This window comes from Coregonus lavaretus (assembly GCF_964263955.1).
Source record: "Coregonus lavaretus genome assembly, chromosome: 27".
Classification (NCBI taxonomy): domain Eukaryota; kingdom Metazoa; phylum Chordata; class Actinopteri; order Salmoniformes; family Salmonidae; genus Coregonus; species Coregonus lavaretus.
Genome location: NC_140014.1, coordinates 39,676,952 through 39,691,820, shown reverse-complemented (window position 1 = coordinate 39,691,820; position 14,869 = coordinate 39,676,952). Strand labels below are relative to the sequence as shown.

The 14,869-nt window shown below is 46.7% G+C and overlaps 1 protein-coding gene across 1 annotated transcript in view; it reads right to left on the bottom strand.

The window, feature by feature from the left end:
* Positions 1–2,965: 2,965 nt before the first annotated feature.
* LOC311103005 (serine palmitoyltransferase 2-like) overlaps positions 2,966–14,869 on the bottom strand; it is a gene marked incomplete at its 3' end in the record, with an annotated part of 63,981 nt that continues 52,077 nt past the window's right edge. Inside the window, exons 10-12 of the mRNA XM_084144500.1 lie at positions 9,300–9,435; positions 3,407–3,536; positions 2,966–2,983 (exon numbers count right to left, since the gene is read on the bottom strand). Coding sequence (XP_084000626.1) covers positions 2,966–2,983; positions 3,407–3,536; positions 9,300–9,435 — 284 coding nt within the window. The remainder of the gene's footprint in view (positions 2,984–3,406; positions 3,537–9,299; positions 9,436–14,869) is intronic.

Here is a 14,869-nt window from a genome sequence, read left to right as displayed (position 1 = left end):
GAGGTAGAGAGAGAGGGGAGAGGTAGAGAGAGAGGTAGAGGTAGAGAGAGAGAGAGAGAGAGAGAGAGAGAGGGGGTAGAGAGAGAGGAGAGAGAGAGGTAGAGGTAGAGAGAGAGAGAGAGAGAGAGAGAGAGAGAGAGAGAGAGAGAGAGAGAGAGAGAGAGAGAGAGAGAGAGAGAGAGAGAGAGAGAGAGAGAGAGAGAGAGAGAGAGAGAGAGAAGAAAGCAGACCTGGCTCTCAAGAGAAGACAGGCTATGTGCGCACTGCACACAAAATGAGGTGTAAACTGAGCTGCACTTCCTAACCTCCTGCCAAATGTATGACCATATTAGAGACACATACAGTGGGGAAAAAAAGTATTCAGTCAGCCACCAATTGTGCAAGTTCTCCCACTTAAAAAGATGAGAGAGGCCTGTAATTTTCATCATAGGTACACGTCAACTATGACAGACAAATTGAGATTTTTTTTCTCCAGAAAATCACATTGTAGGACTTTTAATGAATTTATTTGCAAATGATGGTGGCAAATAAGTATTTGGTCACTTCCAAACAAGCAAGATTTCTGGCTCTCACAGACCTGTAACTTCTTCTTTAAGAGGCTCCTCTGTCCTCCACTCGTTACCTGTATTAATGGCACCTGTTTGAACTTGTTATCAGTATAAAAGACACCTGTCCACAACCTCAAACAGTCACACTCCAAACTCCACTATGGCCAAGACCAAAGAGCTGTCAAAGGACACCAGAAACAAAATTGTAGACCTGCACCAGGCTGGGAAGACTGAATCTGCAATAGGTAAGCAGCTTGGTTTGAAGAAATCAACTGTGGGAGCAATTATTAGGAAATGGAAGACATACAAGACCACTGATAATCTCCCTCGATCTGGGGCTCCACGCAAGATCTCACCCCGTGGGGTCAAAATGATCACAAGAACGGTGAGCAAAAATCCCAGAACCACACGGGGGGACCTAGTGAATGACCTGCAGAGAGCTGGGACCAAAGTAACAAAGCCTACCATCAGTAACACACTACGCCGCCAGGGACTCAAATCCTGCAGTGCCAGACGTGTCCCCCTGCTTAAGCCAGTACATGTCCAGGCCCGTCTGAAGTTTGCTAGAGTGCATTTGGATGATCCAGAAGAGGATTGGGAGAATGTCATATGGTCAGATGAAACCAAAATATAACTTTTGGGTAAAAACTCAACTCGTCGTGTTTGGAGGACAAAGAATGCTGAGTTGCATCCAAAGAACACCATACCTACTGTGAAGCATGGGGGTGGAAACATCATGCTTTGGGGCTGTTTTTCTGCAAAGGGACCAGGACGACTGATCCGTGTAAAGGAAAGAATGAATGGGGCCATGTATCGTGAGATTTTGAGTGAAAACCTCCTTCCATCAGCAAGGGCATTGAAGATGAAACGTGGCTGGGTCTTTCAGCATGACAATGATCCCAAACACACTGCCCGGGCAACGAAGGAGTGGCTTCGTAAGAAGCATTTCAAGGTCCTGGAGTGGCCTAGCCAGTCTCCAGATCTCAACCCCATTGAAAATCTTTGGAGGGAGTTGAAAGTCCGTGTTGCCCAGCGACAGCCCCAAAACATCACTGCTCTAGAGGAGATCTGCATGGAGGAATGGGCCAAAATACCAGCAACAGTGTGTGAAAACCTTGTGAAGACTTACAGAAAACGTTTGACCTGTGTCATTGCCAACAAAGGGAATATAACAAAGTATTGAGAAACTTTTGTTATTGACCAAATACTTATTTTCCACCATAATTTGCAAATAAATTCATTAAAAATCCTACAATATTATTTTCTGGATTTTTTTTTCTCATTTTGTCTGTCATAGTTGACGTGTACCTATGATGAAAATTACAGGCCTCTCTCATCTTTTTAAGTGGGAGAACTTGCACAATTGGTGGCTGACTAAATACTTTTTTTCCCCACTGTATTTCCCTGAGATTACACAGATCCACAAAGAATTCGAAAACAAACCCAATTTTGATAAACTCCCTTATCTACTGGGTGAAATACCATAGTGTGCCATCACAGCAGCAAGATTTGTGACCTGTTGCCACAAGAACAGGGCAACCAGTGAAGAACAAACACCATTGTAAATACAACCCATATTTATGTTTATTTATTTTTCCATTTGTACTTTAACTATTTGCACATTGTTACGACACTGTATATATACATAATATTACATTTGAGATGTCTTTATTCTTTTGGAACTTCTGAATGTAATGTTGACTGTTAATATTTTTGTTTACTATCTACTTCACTTGCTTTGGCAACGTTAACATACGTTTCCCATGCCAATAAAGCCCCTTAAATTAACATTGAATTGAATAGAGAAGAAAGCAGATTGAAAGACAGACATTGGACCTACTTTGGATGGATGGCATCATGACATGACACGAGGAGCTTATCAGAGAGCATTATGGGCCAGTGGAAGCCCTCACTCCACTCCTTCCACCAAGGTTGGGGTCAATTCGAAGGCAGTAAATTCAGGAAATAAACTGATATTTCAATTCATCAATTGAAAAAAAAAATCATATATTTTCAGTGAATTCTCAATAAAAAGGAAAAGTAGAAGCTATTTATTTCAAATCACTTCCTGAATTGACTGCCTTCAATTCAAATTGACCCCAACCCTGCCCTCTACTCAATCTTAATGCACCGTTGTCAGTGACTATATTGTTTCTACCACCCTCTTTAGACGACTTTACTTCTTATCGCTCCCAAAACCCCTGCCTGGCTTTCCAAGCATGAGTATAGCTACAGCTATGATGAAATAACATATTCAAGAAACATGAGATTTTTTTTTTTTTTTTATGCGTGACTGGATGTGAAAACATATAACATCACATCAAAAGGGTGGTTTGGGTTGTAGGGGGAGGAGACGGAGGAGACAGACCTTTGTGAAAGAGAGAAGAAGTTAAAAGAGGTGGAGGCAGAGTGAGTGTTCAGTTAAATGGGGAGTCCTGGGGGAGAAAGAGATGAAGAGAGGATGTTTGATCTGGTGCCCGCAGTGAGGGGAGGGGAGGCGTACTTGCACACACCCACCACTAGGGGGATGGGGGTTACCTACCATGGTTACCCACTGGGCACACACTGATTGAATTTTAATCTTGTTTCCAAGTCATTTCAATGAAATTACGTTGAACCAACGTAGAATAGATGTTGGACTGATGTCTGTGCCCAGTGGGTAGTTAGATTTTCTCTTATCAACTCCATTTTGTCCTGCACACGAGTTTTGGGAAATGCTGCCCTAAGAAGAGGAAGTCATTGTGCATATGGAATGGAAGACAGGATGTAAGAAAGGAATGACACAGGAGTGTGTCTGTCTTCATGTCTTTAGTGTGAATAAGGCCACCATTTTGTGCTGAGCATGGGGGCATAGTTACCGTGTCAAGCATGTCTTTGGTGTGAGCGGCAGAGATACAGAATCGCGCTCTCGACTCGATGATGGGTGTGGCTGGAAAGCCCACCACCACCACCCCGATGTTCCTTTTCAGCATCTCTCTACCAAATGCCCTGAGAGAGAGAGGGAGTGAGAGAGAGAGAGAGGGCGAGAGAGAGCGGGCGAGAGAGAGGGAGAGAGGGAGAAAGAGAGAGCATGATGTGGAGAAAAATAAAGAGAGAGAAAGCGAGAGAGAGAGAGAGAGAGGGAGAGAAATATGGAGGGAGAGAGATTGAATTGATAGGGAGCGAGAGGGGAAAGACAGAGAGAGAGAGAGAGTGGGAGAGAGAGGGAGGGGGGGAGAGAGTAAGACAGGGAGGAGAGAGAACGAGAAGGGGAGGGAGAGAGAGAGCAAAATATGGAGGGTGAGAGAGATAGGGAGGGGGGGAGAGAGAGAGAGAGAGAGAGAGAGAGAGAGAGAGAGAGAGAGAGAGAGAGAGAGAGAGAGAGAGAGAGAGAGAGAGAGAGAGAGAGAGAGAGAGAGGGAAGAGAGAGGAAGAGTAGTGAACATGGAATAGTTTTAAGATGGTCATACCAAGGATCATATGGAATAGTTTTAAGATGGTCATACCAAGGATCATATGGAATAGTTTTAAGATGGTCATACCAAGGATCATATGGAATCGTTTTAAGATGGTCATAACAAGGATCATATGGAATAGTTTTAAGATGGTCATACCAAGGATCATATGGAATCGTTTTAAGATGGTCATACCAAGGATCATATGGAATAGTTTTAAGGTGGTCATACCAAGGATCATATGGAATAGTTTTAAGATGGTAATTCCAAGGATCATATGGAATAATTTTAAGATGGTCATACCAAAGATCATATGGAATAGTTTTAAGATGGTCATAACAAGGATCATATGGAATAGTTTTAAGATGGTCATACCAAGGATCATATGGAATAGTTTTAAGATGGTAATTCCAAGGATCATATGGAATAGTTTTAAGATGGTCATACCAAGGATCATATAGAATAGTTTTAAGATGGTCATACCAAGGATCATATGGAATAGTTTTAAGATGGTCATACCAAGGATCATATGGAATAGTTTTAAGATGGTCATACCAAGGATCATATGGAATAGTTTTAAGATGGTCATACCAAGGATCATATGGAATAGATTTAAGATGGTCATACCAAGGATCATATGGAATAGTTTAAAGATGGTCATACCAAGGATCATATGGAATAGTTTAAATATGGTCATACCAAGGATCATATGGAATAGTTTTAAGATGGTCATACCAAGGATCATATGGAATAGTTTTAAGATGGTCATACCAAGGATCATATGGAATAGTTTTAAGATGGTCATATCAAGGATAATATGCATTCGTTTTAAGATGGTCATACCAAGGATCATATGGAATAGTTTTAAGATAGTCATTCCAAGGATCATATGGAATAGTTTTACGATGGTCATACCAAGGATCAGATGGAATAGTTTTAAGATGGTCATACCAAGGATCATATGGAATAGTTTTAAGATGGTCATACCAAGGATCATATGGAATAGTTTTAAGATGGTCATACCAAGGATCATATGGAATAGTTTTAAGATGGTAATTCCAAGGATCATATGGAATAGTTTTAAGATGGTCATACCGAGGATCATATGGAATAGTTTTAAGATGGTCATACCAAGGATCATATGGAATAGTTTTAAGATGGTCATACCAAGGATCATATGGAATAGTTTTAAGATGGTAATTCCAAGGATCATATGGAATAGTTTTAAGATGGTCATACCAAGGATCATATGGAATAGTTTTAAGATGGTCATACCAAGGATCATATGGAATAGTTTTAAGATGGTCATACCAAGGATCATATGGAATAGTTTTAAGATGGTCATACCAAGGATCATATGGAATAGATTTAAGATGGTCATACCAAGGATCATATGGAATATTTTAAAGATGGTCATACCAAGGATCATATGGAATAGTTTAAAGATGGTCATTTACATTTAAATTTACATCATTTAGCAGACGCTCTTATCCAGAGCGACTTACAAATGAGTGCATTCAACTTATGATAGCCAGTGGGACAACCACTTTTTCTTCTTTTTTTTTTTGATGGGGGGGTGGGGGAGGGGGGGGTAGAAGGATTACTTTTATACTATCCCAGGTATTCCTTAAAGAGGTAGGGTTTCAAGTGTTTCCGGAAGGTGGTCAGTGACTCCGCTGTCCTGGCGTCGTGAGGGAGCTTGTTCCACCATTGGGGTGCCAGAGCAGCGAACAGTTTTGACTGGGCTGAGCGGGAACTGTGCTTCCGTAGAGGTAGGGGAGCTAGCAGGCCAGAGGTGGATGAACGTAGTGCCCTCGTTTGGGTGTAGGGACTGATCAGAGCCTGAAGGTAAGGAGGTGCCGTTCCCCTCACACCTCCGTAGGCAAGCACCATGGTCTTGTAGTAGATGCGAGCTTCAACTGGAAGCCAGTGGAGTGTGCGGAGGAGCGGGGTGACATGAGAGAACTTGGGAGGTTGAACACCAGACGGGCTGCAGCGTTCTGGATAAGTTGTAGGGGTTTAATGGCACAGGCAGGAAGCCCAGCCAACAGCGAGTTGCAGTAATCCAGACGGGAGATGACAAGTGCCTGGATTAGGACCTGTGCTGCTTTCTGTGTAAGGTAGGGTCTTACTCTTCGAATGTTGTAGAGCATGAACCTGCAGGATCGGGTCACCGCTTTGATGTTAGTGGAGAACGACTGTTGTCCAGGGTCACGCCAATGTTCTTTGCACTCTGGGAGGAGGACACAATGGAGTTGTCAACTGTGATGGCAAGATCATGGAGCGGGCAGTCCTTCCCCGGGAGGAAGAGCAGCTCCGTCTTGCCGAGGTTCAGCTTGAGGTGGTGATCCGACATCCACACTGATATGTCTGCCAGACATGCAGAGATGCGATTCGCCACCTGGTTATCAGAAGGGGGAAAGGAGAAAATTAATTGTGTGTCGTCTGCGTAGCAATGATAGGAGAGACCATGTGAGGATATTTTTTTTTTTTTTTTTTTTTCATGTGAGGATATGACAGTGCCAAGTGACTTGATATATAGAGAGAATAGGAGAGGGCCTAGAACTGAGCCCTGGGGGACACCAGTGGTGAGAGCACGTGGTGCGGAGACAGATTCTCGCCATGCCACCTGGTAGGAGCGACCTGTCAGGTAGGACGCAATCCAACAGTGAGCAGCGCTGGAGATGCCCAACTCGGAGAGGGTGGAGAGGAGGATCTGATGGTTCACAGTATCAAAGGCAGCAGATAGGTCTAGAAGGATAAGAGCAGAGGAGAGAGAGTTAGCTTTAGCAGTGCGGAGAGCCTCCGTGACACAGAGAAAAGCAGTCTCAGTTGAAAGACCAGTCTTGAAACCTGACTGGTTTGTATCAAGAAGGTCATTATGAGAGAGATAGCAGGAGAGTTGGCTAGAGACGGCACGCTCAAGAGTTTTGGAGAGAAAAGAAAGAAGAGATACTGGTCTGTAGTTGTTGACATCGGAGGGATCGAGTGTAGGTTTTTTGAGGAGGGGTGCAAACTCTCGCTCTCTTGAAGACGGAAGGGACATGGCCAGCAGTCAAGGATGAGTTGATGAGCGAGGTGAGGTAAGGGAGAAGGTCTCCGGAAATGGTCTGGAGAAGAGAGGAGGGGATAGGGTCAAGCGGGCAGGTTGTTGGGCGGCCGGCCGTCACAAGTCGCAAGATTTCATCTGGAGAGAGAGGGGAGAAAGAAGTCAAAGCATAGGGTAGGGCAGTGTGAGCAGGATCAGCGGTGTCATTTGACTTAATAAATGAGGATCGGATGTCGTCAACCTTCTTTTCAAAATGGTTGACGAAGTCATCCACAGAGAGGGAGGAGGGAGGGGGAGGAGGAGAATTCAGCAGGGAGGAGAAGGTGGCAAAGTGCTTCCTAGGGTTAGAGGCAAAGACTTGAAATTTAGAGTGGACCAAGGATCATATGGAATAGTTTTAAGATGGTCATCCCAAGGATCATATGGAATAGTTTTAAGGTGGTCATACCAAGGATCATATGGAATAGTTTAAAGATGGTCATTCCAAGGATCATCTGGAATATTTTTAAGATGGTCATTCCAAGGATCATATGGAATAGTTTTAAGATGGCCATACCAAGGATCATATGGAATAGTTTTAAGATGGTCATACCAAGGATCATTTAGCTATTTGACTTAGAATTTGAGGACCCTTGTAAGTATAAAAAAAGGATTTGATGAAACACTGATTTTGGCCTCACTGCTATTAGCCCATAGAAACATATTGAATAACATATTCATGCATGGCAAAACAGCTAGTCAAAAAATAAATCAAAAGGAAGTTTGTTTTGAAGTGTCTGTCCTATTTAAGAAAGCTCAGGAAATTATTATATATATGTTTTATTATGCTAATTATACTGAACAAAAATATAAACACAACATGTAAAGTGTTGGTCCCATGTTTTATGAACAGAAATAAAAGATCCCAGAACGTTGTTTTAGAGAATTTGGCAGTATCTTCCAACCGGCCTCACAACCGCAGGCCACGTGTAACCATGCCAGCCAAGGACCTCCACATCTGGGTTCTTCACCTGCGGGATCATCTGAGAACAGCCACCCGGACAGCTGATGAAACTGAGGAGTATTTATGTCTGTAATAAAGCCCTTTTGTGGGGAAAAACGTATTCTGATTGGCTGGGTCTGGCTCCCCAGTGGGGTGGGCCTTTGCCCTCCCAGGCCCACACATGGCTGTGCTCCTGCCCAGTCATGTGAAATCCATAGATTAGAGCCTAATTCATTTATTTCAATTGACTGATTTTCTTATATGAATTGTAACTCAGTAAAATTGTTGCATGTTGCGTTTATATTTTTGTTCAGTATAGATTTCTGTGGCTCGCGGACATCGACTCCAGGGTTTCACAGATGGAACTATGGATGCCAGGGCTTACTCACCCTATCTAGGAGGGCATGCAGGTCATCATGGGTACTCACCCTATCTAGGAGGGCATGCAGGTCATCATGGGAACTCACCCTATCTAGGAGGGCATGCAGGTCATCATGGGTACTCACCCTATCTAGGAGGGCATGCAGGTCATAATGGGTATTCACCCTATCTTGGAGGGTATGCAGGTCATCATGGGTACTCACCCTATCTAGGAGGGCATGCAGGTCATAATGGGTACTCACCCTATCTAGGAGGGCATGCAGGTCATCATGGGTATTCACCCTATCTTGGAGGGTATGCAGGTCATCATGGGAACTCACCCTATCTTGGAGGGTATGCAGGTCATCATGGGAACTCACCCTATCTTGGAGGGTATGCAGGTCATCATGGGAACTCACCCTATCTTGGAGGGTATGCAAGTCATAATGGGTACTCACCCTATCTTGGAGGGTATGCAGGTCATCATGGGTACTCACCCTATCTTGGAGGGTATGCAAGTCATAATGGGTACTCACCCTATCTTGGAGGGTATGCAGGTCATCATGGGAACTCACCCTATCTTGGAGGGTATGCAGGTCATCATGGGAACTCACCCTATCTTGGAGGGTATGCAAGTCATAATGGGTACTCACCCTATCTTGGAGGGTATGCAGGTCATCATGGGTACTCACCCTATCTTGGAGGGTATGCAAGTCATAATGGGTACTCACCCTACCTTGGAGGGTATGCAAGTCATAATGGGTACTCACCCTATCTTGGAGGGTATGCAAGTCATAATGGGTACTCACCCTATCTTGGAGGGTATGCAAGTCATCATGGGAACTCACCCTATCTAGGAGGGTATGCAGGTCATAATGGTTACTCACCCTATCTAGGAGGGTATGCAGGTCATAATGGGTACTCACCCTATCTTGGAGGGCATGTAGAGCATCATGGGAACTACGGGCGAGTTGTTGTTGCCGTAGATGATAAAGCCCATCTCTGTCAGTCGCCGACGGAAATACACCGTGTTCTCAGCCAACTGCTGCACGCGATCACGACCTGGAGAGACACACATACACACACACACACACACACACACACACACACACACACACACACACACACACACACTTCAATTCAGTTTTCAAATTATAATTCAATTGAAGAATTGAAAAATGAGTAGCTAAAGCCTGAACCTAATTAAAGTTGGTTAAACCTCTTTCAAGTTTACACATTAACACAGACAGGGAGCTGAAATTTAAGCTGTCTGTCTGTCTGTCTGAATGTTAGGATCTAGCTGTAGAATTTAGCTACAGCCAGATCCTCATGCCCCAGCCAGATCCCCATCTATATATTCCACACTAACAGCATGGGGATACACAGCAGTGTGTGTGTGAAAGAGAGAGAGAGAGAGAGGAGGAGAAGAGAGAGAGAGAGAGAGAGAGAGAGAGAGAGAGAGAGAGAGAGAGAGAGAGAGGAGAGGAGGGAGAGGGAGAGGGAGAGGGAGAGGGAGAGGGAGAGGGAGAGGGAGAGGGAGAGGGAGAGGGAGAGGGAGAGAGAGAGAGAGAGAGAGAGAGAGAGAGAGAGAGAGAGAGGTAGTATGTCTGTGTAAGAGTATATGTGTGCTTTAAGGGCTGAAAGCATAATGAGCTAATTGATACATTACAACTGGCATCATACACTGTGGTACAATCATCTTCAGCAGTCAAGGGAGGTCAACACACTGACTGACGAACTAACTACATAAGCTCCTCTCCTCTGATGACCTTGTGTTCGGTTTAGAGCAGGATTCTGCCTGTTCCTTATTGGCTAAGAGGTGGACCGAACAGTTCTGAATGGCCAACCCTAAGGCCTCGGTTCCACTTGTCAAACATTCCACGCATGCTAAGGATTCTGTATCAGGAATTTGGTCTTCGCTGACAATTTCAACCCACCCTTCCCCTCTCCCAGCTGCCCCTCCAAACAAAGAAATAAGGCTCTCGCAGGGCGCTGTGCTTTTGACAGAATACCCCTGCTGTGGTGTGGTGGTGCCACACACACACACACACACACACACACACACACACACACACACACACACACACACACACACACACACACAGTCAACAGCCTTCAAGTCACTTTGCGGTGGCACATTCCAGCCTGGGCTGCCAGACTGAACAAAACACCAGAACACAACATCCTAATTAAGAGCCACACAGAGTGACCCACTCTCTCTCTCTCACACACACACACACACACACACACACACACAGAGCAAGATTGGTTAATGGAATGCTGCCGTTTTACTGAAACAGGAGTAAACAATAAAGCAGCAATAACTGGAGAGAGACAAAGAGGAGGAGAAGGAGGAAGAGGAGGAGGAGGAGAAGAAGGGGGAGGAGGAGGAGGAGGAGGAGGAAGAGGAGGAGGAGGAGGAGGAGGAGGAGGAGGAGGAGAGGAGAGGAGGAGGAGGAGGAGGAGAAGAAGGGGGAGGAGGAGGAGGAGGAGGAGGAGGAGAAAGAGGAAGAGGAGGAGGAAGAGGAGGAGAAAGAGGAGGAGAAAAGAGAGGAGTGGGCGAATGTGACAGGGGCTCATTGGACTCCACGTCAGTGTGTATGTGTGGTGTGTTGTATAAGCTATGTGATGAGCCCTGGTGAAAGTTGACTTGACTGGCTGTGTAAGGGGAGGAGCTTGGCCCTCTCAGCCAATAACGGATAGAGCAGACTGCACAAGTAATAATAATAATAATAATATGCCATTTAGCAGACGCTTTTATCCAAAGCGACTTACAGTCATGCGTGCATACATTATCTTTTTGTGTATGGGTGGTCCCGGGGATCGAACCCACTACCTTGGCGTTACAAGCGCCATGCTATACCAGCTGAGCTACAGAGGACCACAAGTCACGACCAGGTCACTACTCTGACACACCTCAGCCCTGGATTACACGACCAGGTCACTACTCTGACACACCTCAGCCCTGGATTACACGACCAGGTCACTACTCTGACACACCTCAGCCCTGGATTACACGACCAGGTCACTACTCTGACACACCTCAGCCCTGGATTACACGACCAGGTCACTACTCTGACACACAGCCCTGGATTACACGACCAGGTCACTACCCTGACACACAGCCCTGGATTACACGACCAGGTCACTACTCTGACACACCTCAGCCCTGGATTACACGACCAGGTCACTACTCTTGACACACACCCCTGGATTACACGACCAGGTCACTACTCTGACACACAGCCCTGGATTACACGACCAGGTCACTACTCTGACACACCTCAGCCCTGGATTACACGACCAGGTCACTACTCTGACACACAGCCCTGGATTACACGACCAGGTCACTACTCTGACACACCTCAGCCCTGGATTACACGACCAGGTCACTACTCTGACACACCTCAGCCCTGGATTACACGACCAGGTCACTACTCTGACACACCTCAGCCCTGGATTACACGACCAGGTCACTACTCTGACACACCTCAGCCCTGGATTACACAACCAGGTCACTACTCTGACACACCTCAGCCCTGGATTACACGACCAGGTCACTACTCTGACACACCTCAGCCCTGGATTACACGACCAGGTCACTACTCTGACACACCTCAGCCCTGGATTACACGACCAGGTCACTACTCTGACACACCTCAGCCCTGGATTACACGACCAGGTCACTACTCTTGACACACACCCCTGGATTACACGACCAGGTCACTACTCTGACACACCTCAGCCCCAGTATGAAAAATGTATGCACTCACCAACTGTAAGTCGCTCTGGATAAGAGCGTCTGCTAAATAACTAAAATGTAAAATGTTTACACTCTCTCTCTCTCTCTCTCTTTCTTTCTTTCTATAATGCCTGCTACATTACATTATTAGTGGGTTTTATGGTTATGGAAGGCGTATATTTCACCTAGGTATCATTCACAAGCCCTGAATTTATTAGATTATTCCTGACTGTTTGAAATGAATTGTAATTGACCTTTAATTGTACAACAAAGCATAGAAAAACATAAAAACATGTACATATATAGATTTTTAGGCCATATAACCCAGCCCTAGTCCTGACCCACATGCTGAGACTTCCCAACTTCCCAAACTACCCGGGAAAGCCGGAGGGCATTCCCAAATAGAGTTTTCCCTGTGGGAAACAGGGATCATTCCCAAGACCTCCTCCTGGGCTCCTCCGGGGAGATTTATCCTTTCAACATGTTTCTAGGGTTACAGTATGTTAATCATCCTGTGACAGAGCTTTGTAAACCCACTCTGAAGAATAACACATATATTACTCAACTTCATCTTGCACTTTCAGTTTAAATCTCATTCACCTGTGAAACTTGGATCCATCACAGCAGCTTTATACATCTTTAAAGTATTGCCTGCCTGTATATACAGTATATCTGGGTGTGATGGCTGGCTGGCGGGACGGCTGGTGCTTTGCAGTGACGGCTCCACCTCTGCTCCATGTACTGATGAGGACCTGACCTGGTAACACTAACCGAGACTCTTGTCTCTCTTTCAGTTAGAATCGTATCCACCTGTCTATAGGTCTCAGTAGCATCATAGGGCTATGAGGAAGACTGGCTGGTGTAGACCAGGCCCTGGGTCGTCTTCATTAGACTGGCTGGTGTAGACCAGGCCCTGGGTCGTCTTCATTAGACTGGCTGGTGTAGACCAGGCCCTGGGTCGTCTTCATTAGACTGGCTGGTGTAGACCAGGCCCTGGGTCGTCTTCATTAGACTGGCTGGCTATAGACCAGGCCCTGGGTCGTCTTCATTAGACTGGCTATAGACCAGGCCCTGGGTCGTCTTCATTAGACTGGCTGGCTATAGACCAGGCCCTGGGTCGTCTTCATTAGACTGGCTGGCTATAGACCAGGCCCTGGGTCGTCTTCATTAGACTGGCTGGCTGTAGACCAGGCCCTGGGTCGTCTTCATTAGACTGGCTGGTGTAGACCAGGCCCTGGGTCGTCTTCATTAGACTGGCTGGCTGTAGACCAGGCCCTGGGTCGTCTTCATTAGACTGGCTGGCTGTAGTCCAGGCCCTGGGTCGTCTTCATTAGACTGGCTGGCTATAGACCAGGCCCTGGGTCGTCTTCATTAGACTGGCTGGCTGTAGTCCAGGCCCTGGGTCGTCTTTATTAGACTGGCTGGCTGTAGTCCAGGCCCTGGGTCGTCATCATTAGACTGGCTGGCTATAGACCAGGCCCTGGGTCGTCTTCATTAGACTGGCTGGCTGTAGTCCAGGCCCTGGGTCGTCTTCATTAGACTGGCTGGCTGTAGTCCAGGCCCTGGGTCGTCTTCATTAGACTGGCTGGCTGTAGTCCAGGCCCTGGGTCGTCTTCATTAGACTGGCTGGCTGTAGTCCAGGCCCTGGGTCGTCTTCATTAGACTGGCTGGTGTAGACCAGGCCCTGGGTCGTCTTCATTAGACTGGCTGGCTGTAGTCCAGGCCCTGGGTCGTCTTCATTAGACTGGCTGGCTATAGACCAGGCCCTGGGTCGTCTTCATTAGACTGGCTGGTGTAGACCAGGCCCTGGGTCGTCTTCATTAGACTGGCTGGCTATAGACCAGGCCCTGGGTCGTCTTCATTAGACTGGCTGGCTATAGACCAGGCCCTGGGTCGTCTTCATTAGACTGGCTGGCTGTAGTCCAGGCCCTGGGTCGTCTTCATTAGACTGGCTGGCTATAGACCAGGCCCTGGGTCGTCTTCATTAGACTGGCTGGCTGTAGTCCAGGCCCTGGGTCGTCTTTATTAGACTGGCTGGCTGTAGTCCAGGCCCTGGGTCGTCTTCATTAGACTGGCTGGCTGTAGTCCAGGCCCTGGGTCGTCTTCATTAGACTGGCTGGCTGTAGTCCAGGCCCTGGGTCGTCTTCATTAGACTGGCTGGCTGTAGTCCAGGCCCTGGGTCGTCTTCATTAGACTGGCTGGCTGTAGACCAGGCCCTGGGTCGTCTTCATTAGACTGGCTGGCTGTAGTCCAGGCCCTGGGTCGTCTTCATTAGACTGGCTGGCTATAGACCAGGCCCTGGGTCGTCTTCATTAGACTGGCTGGTGTAGACCAGGCCCTGGGTCGTCTTCATTAGACTGGCTGGCTATAGACCAGGCCCTGGGTCGTCTTCATTAGACTGGCTGGCTATAGACCAGGCCCTGGGTCGTCTTCATTAGACTGGCTGGCTGTAGTCCAGGCCCTGGGTCGTCTTCATTAGACTGGCTGGCTATAGACCAGGCCCTGGGTCGTCTTCATTAGACTGGCTGGCTGTAGTCCAGGCCCTGGGTCGTCTTTATTAGACTGGCTGGCTGTAGTCCAGGCCCTGGGTCGTCTTCATTAGACTGGCTGGCTATAGACCAGGCCCTGGGTCGTCTTCATTAGACTGGCTGGTGTAGACCAGGCCCTGGGTCGTCTTCATTAGACTGGCTGGCTGTAGTCCAGGCCCTGGGTCGTCTTCATTAGACTGGCTGGCTATAGACCAGGCCCTGGGTC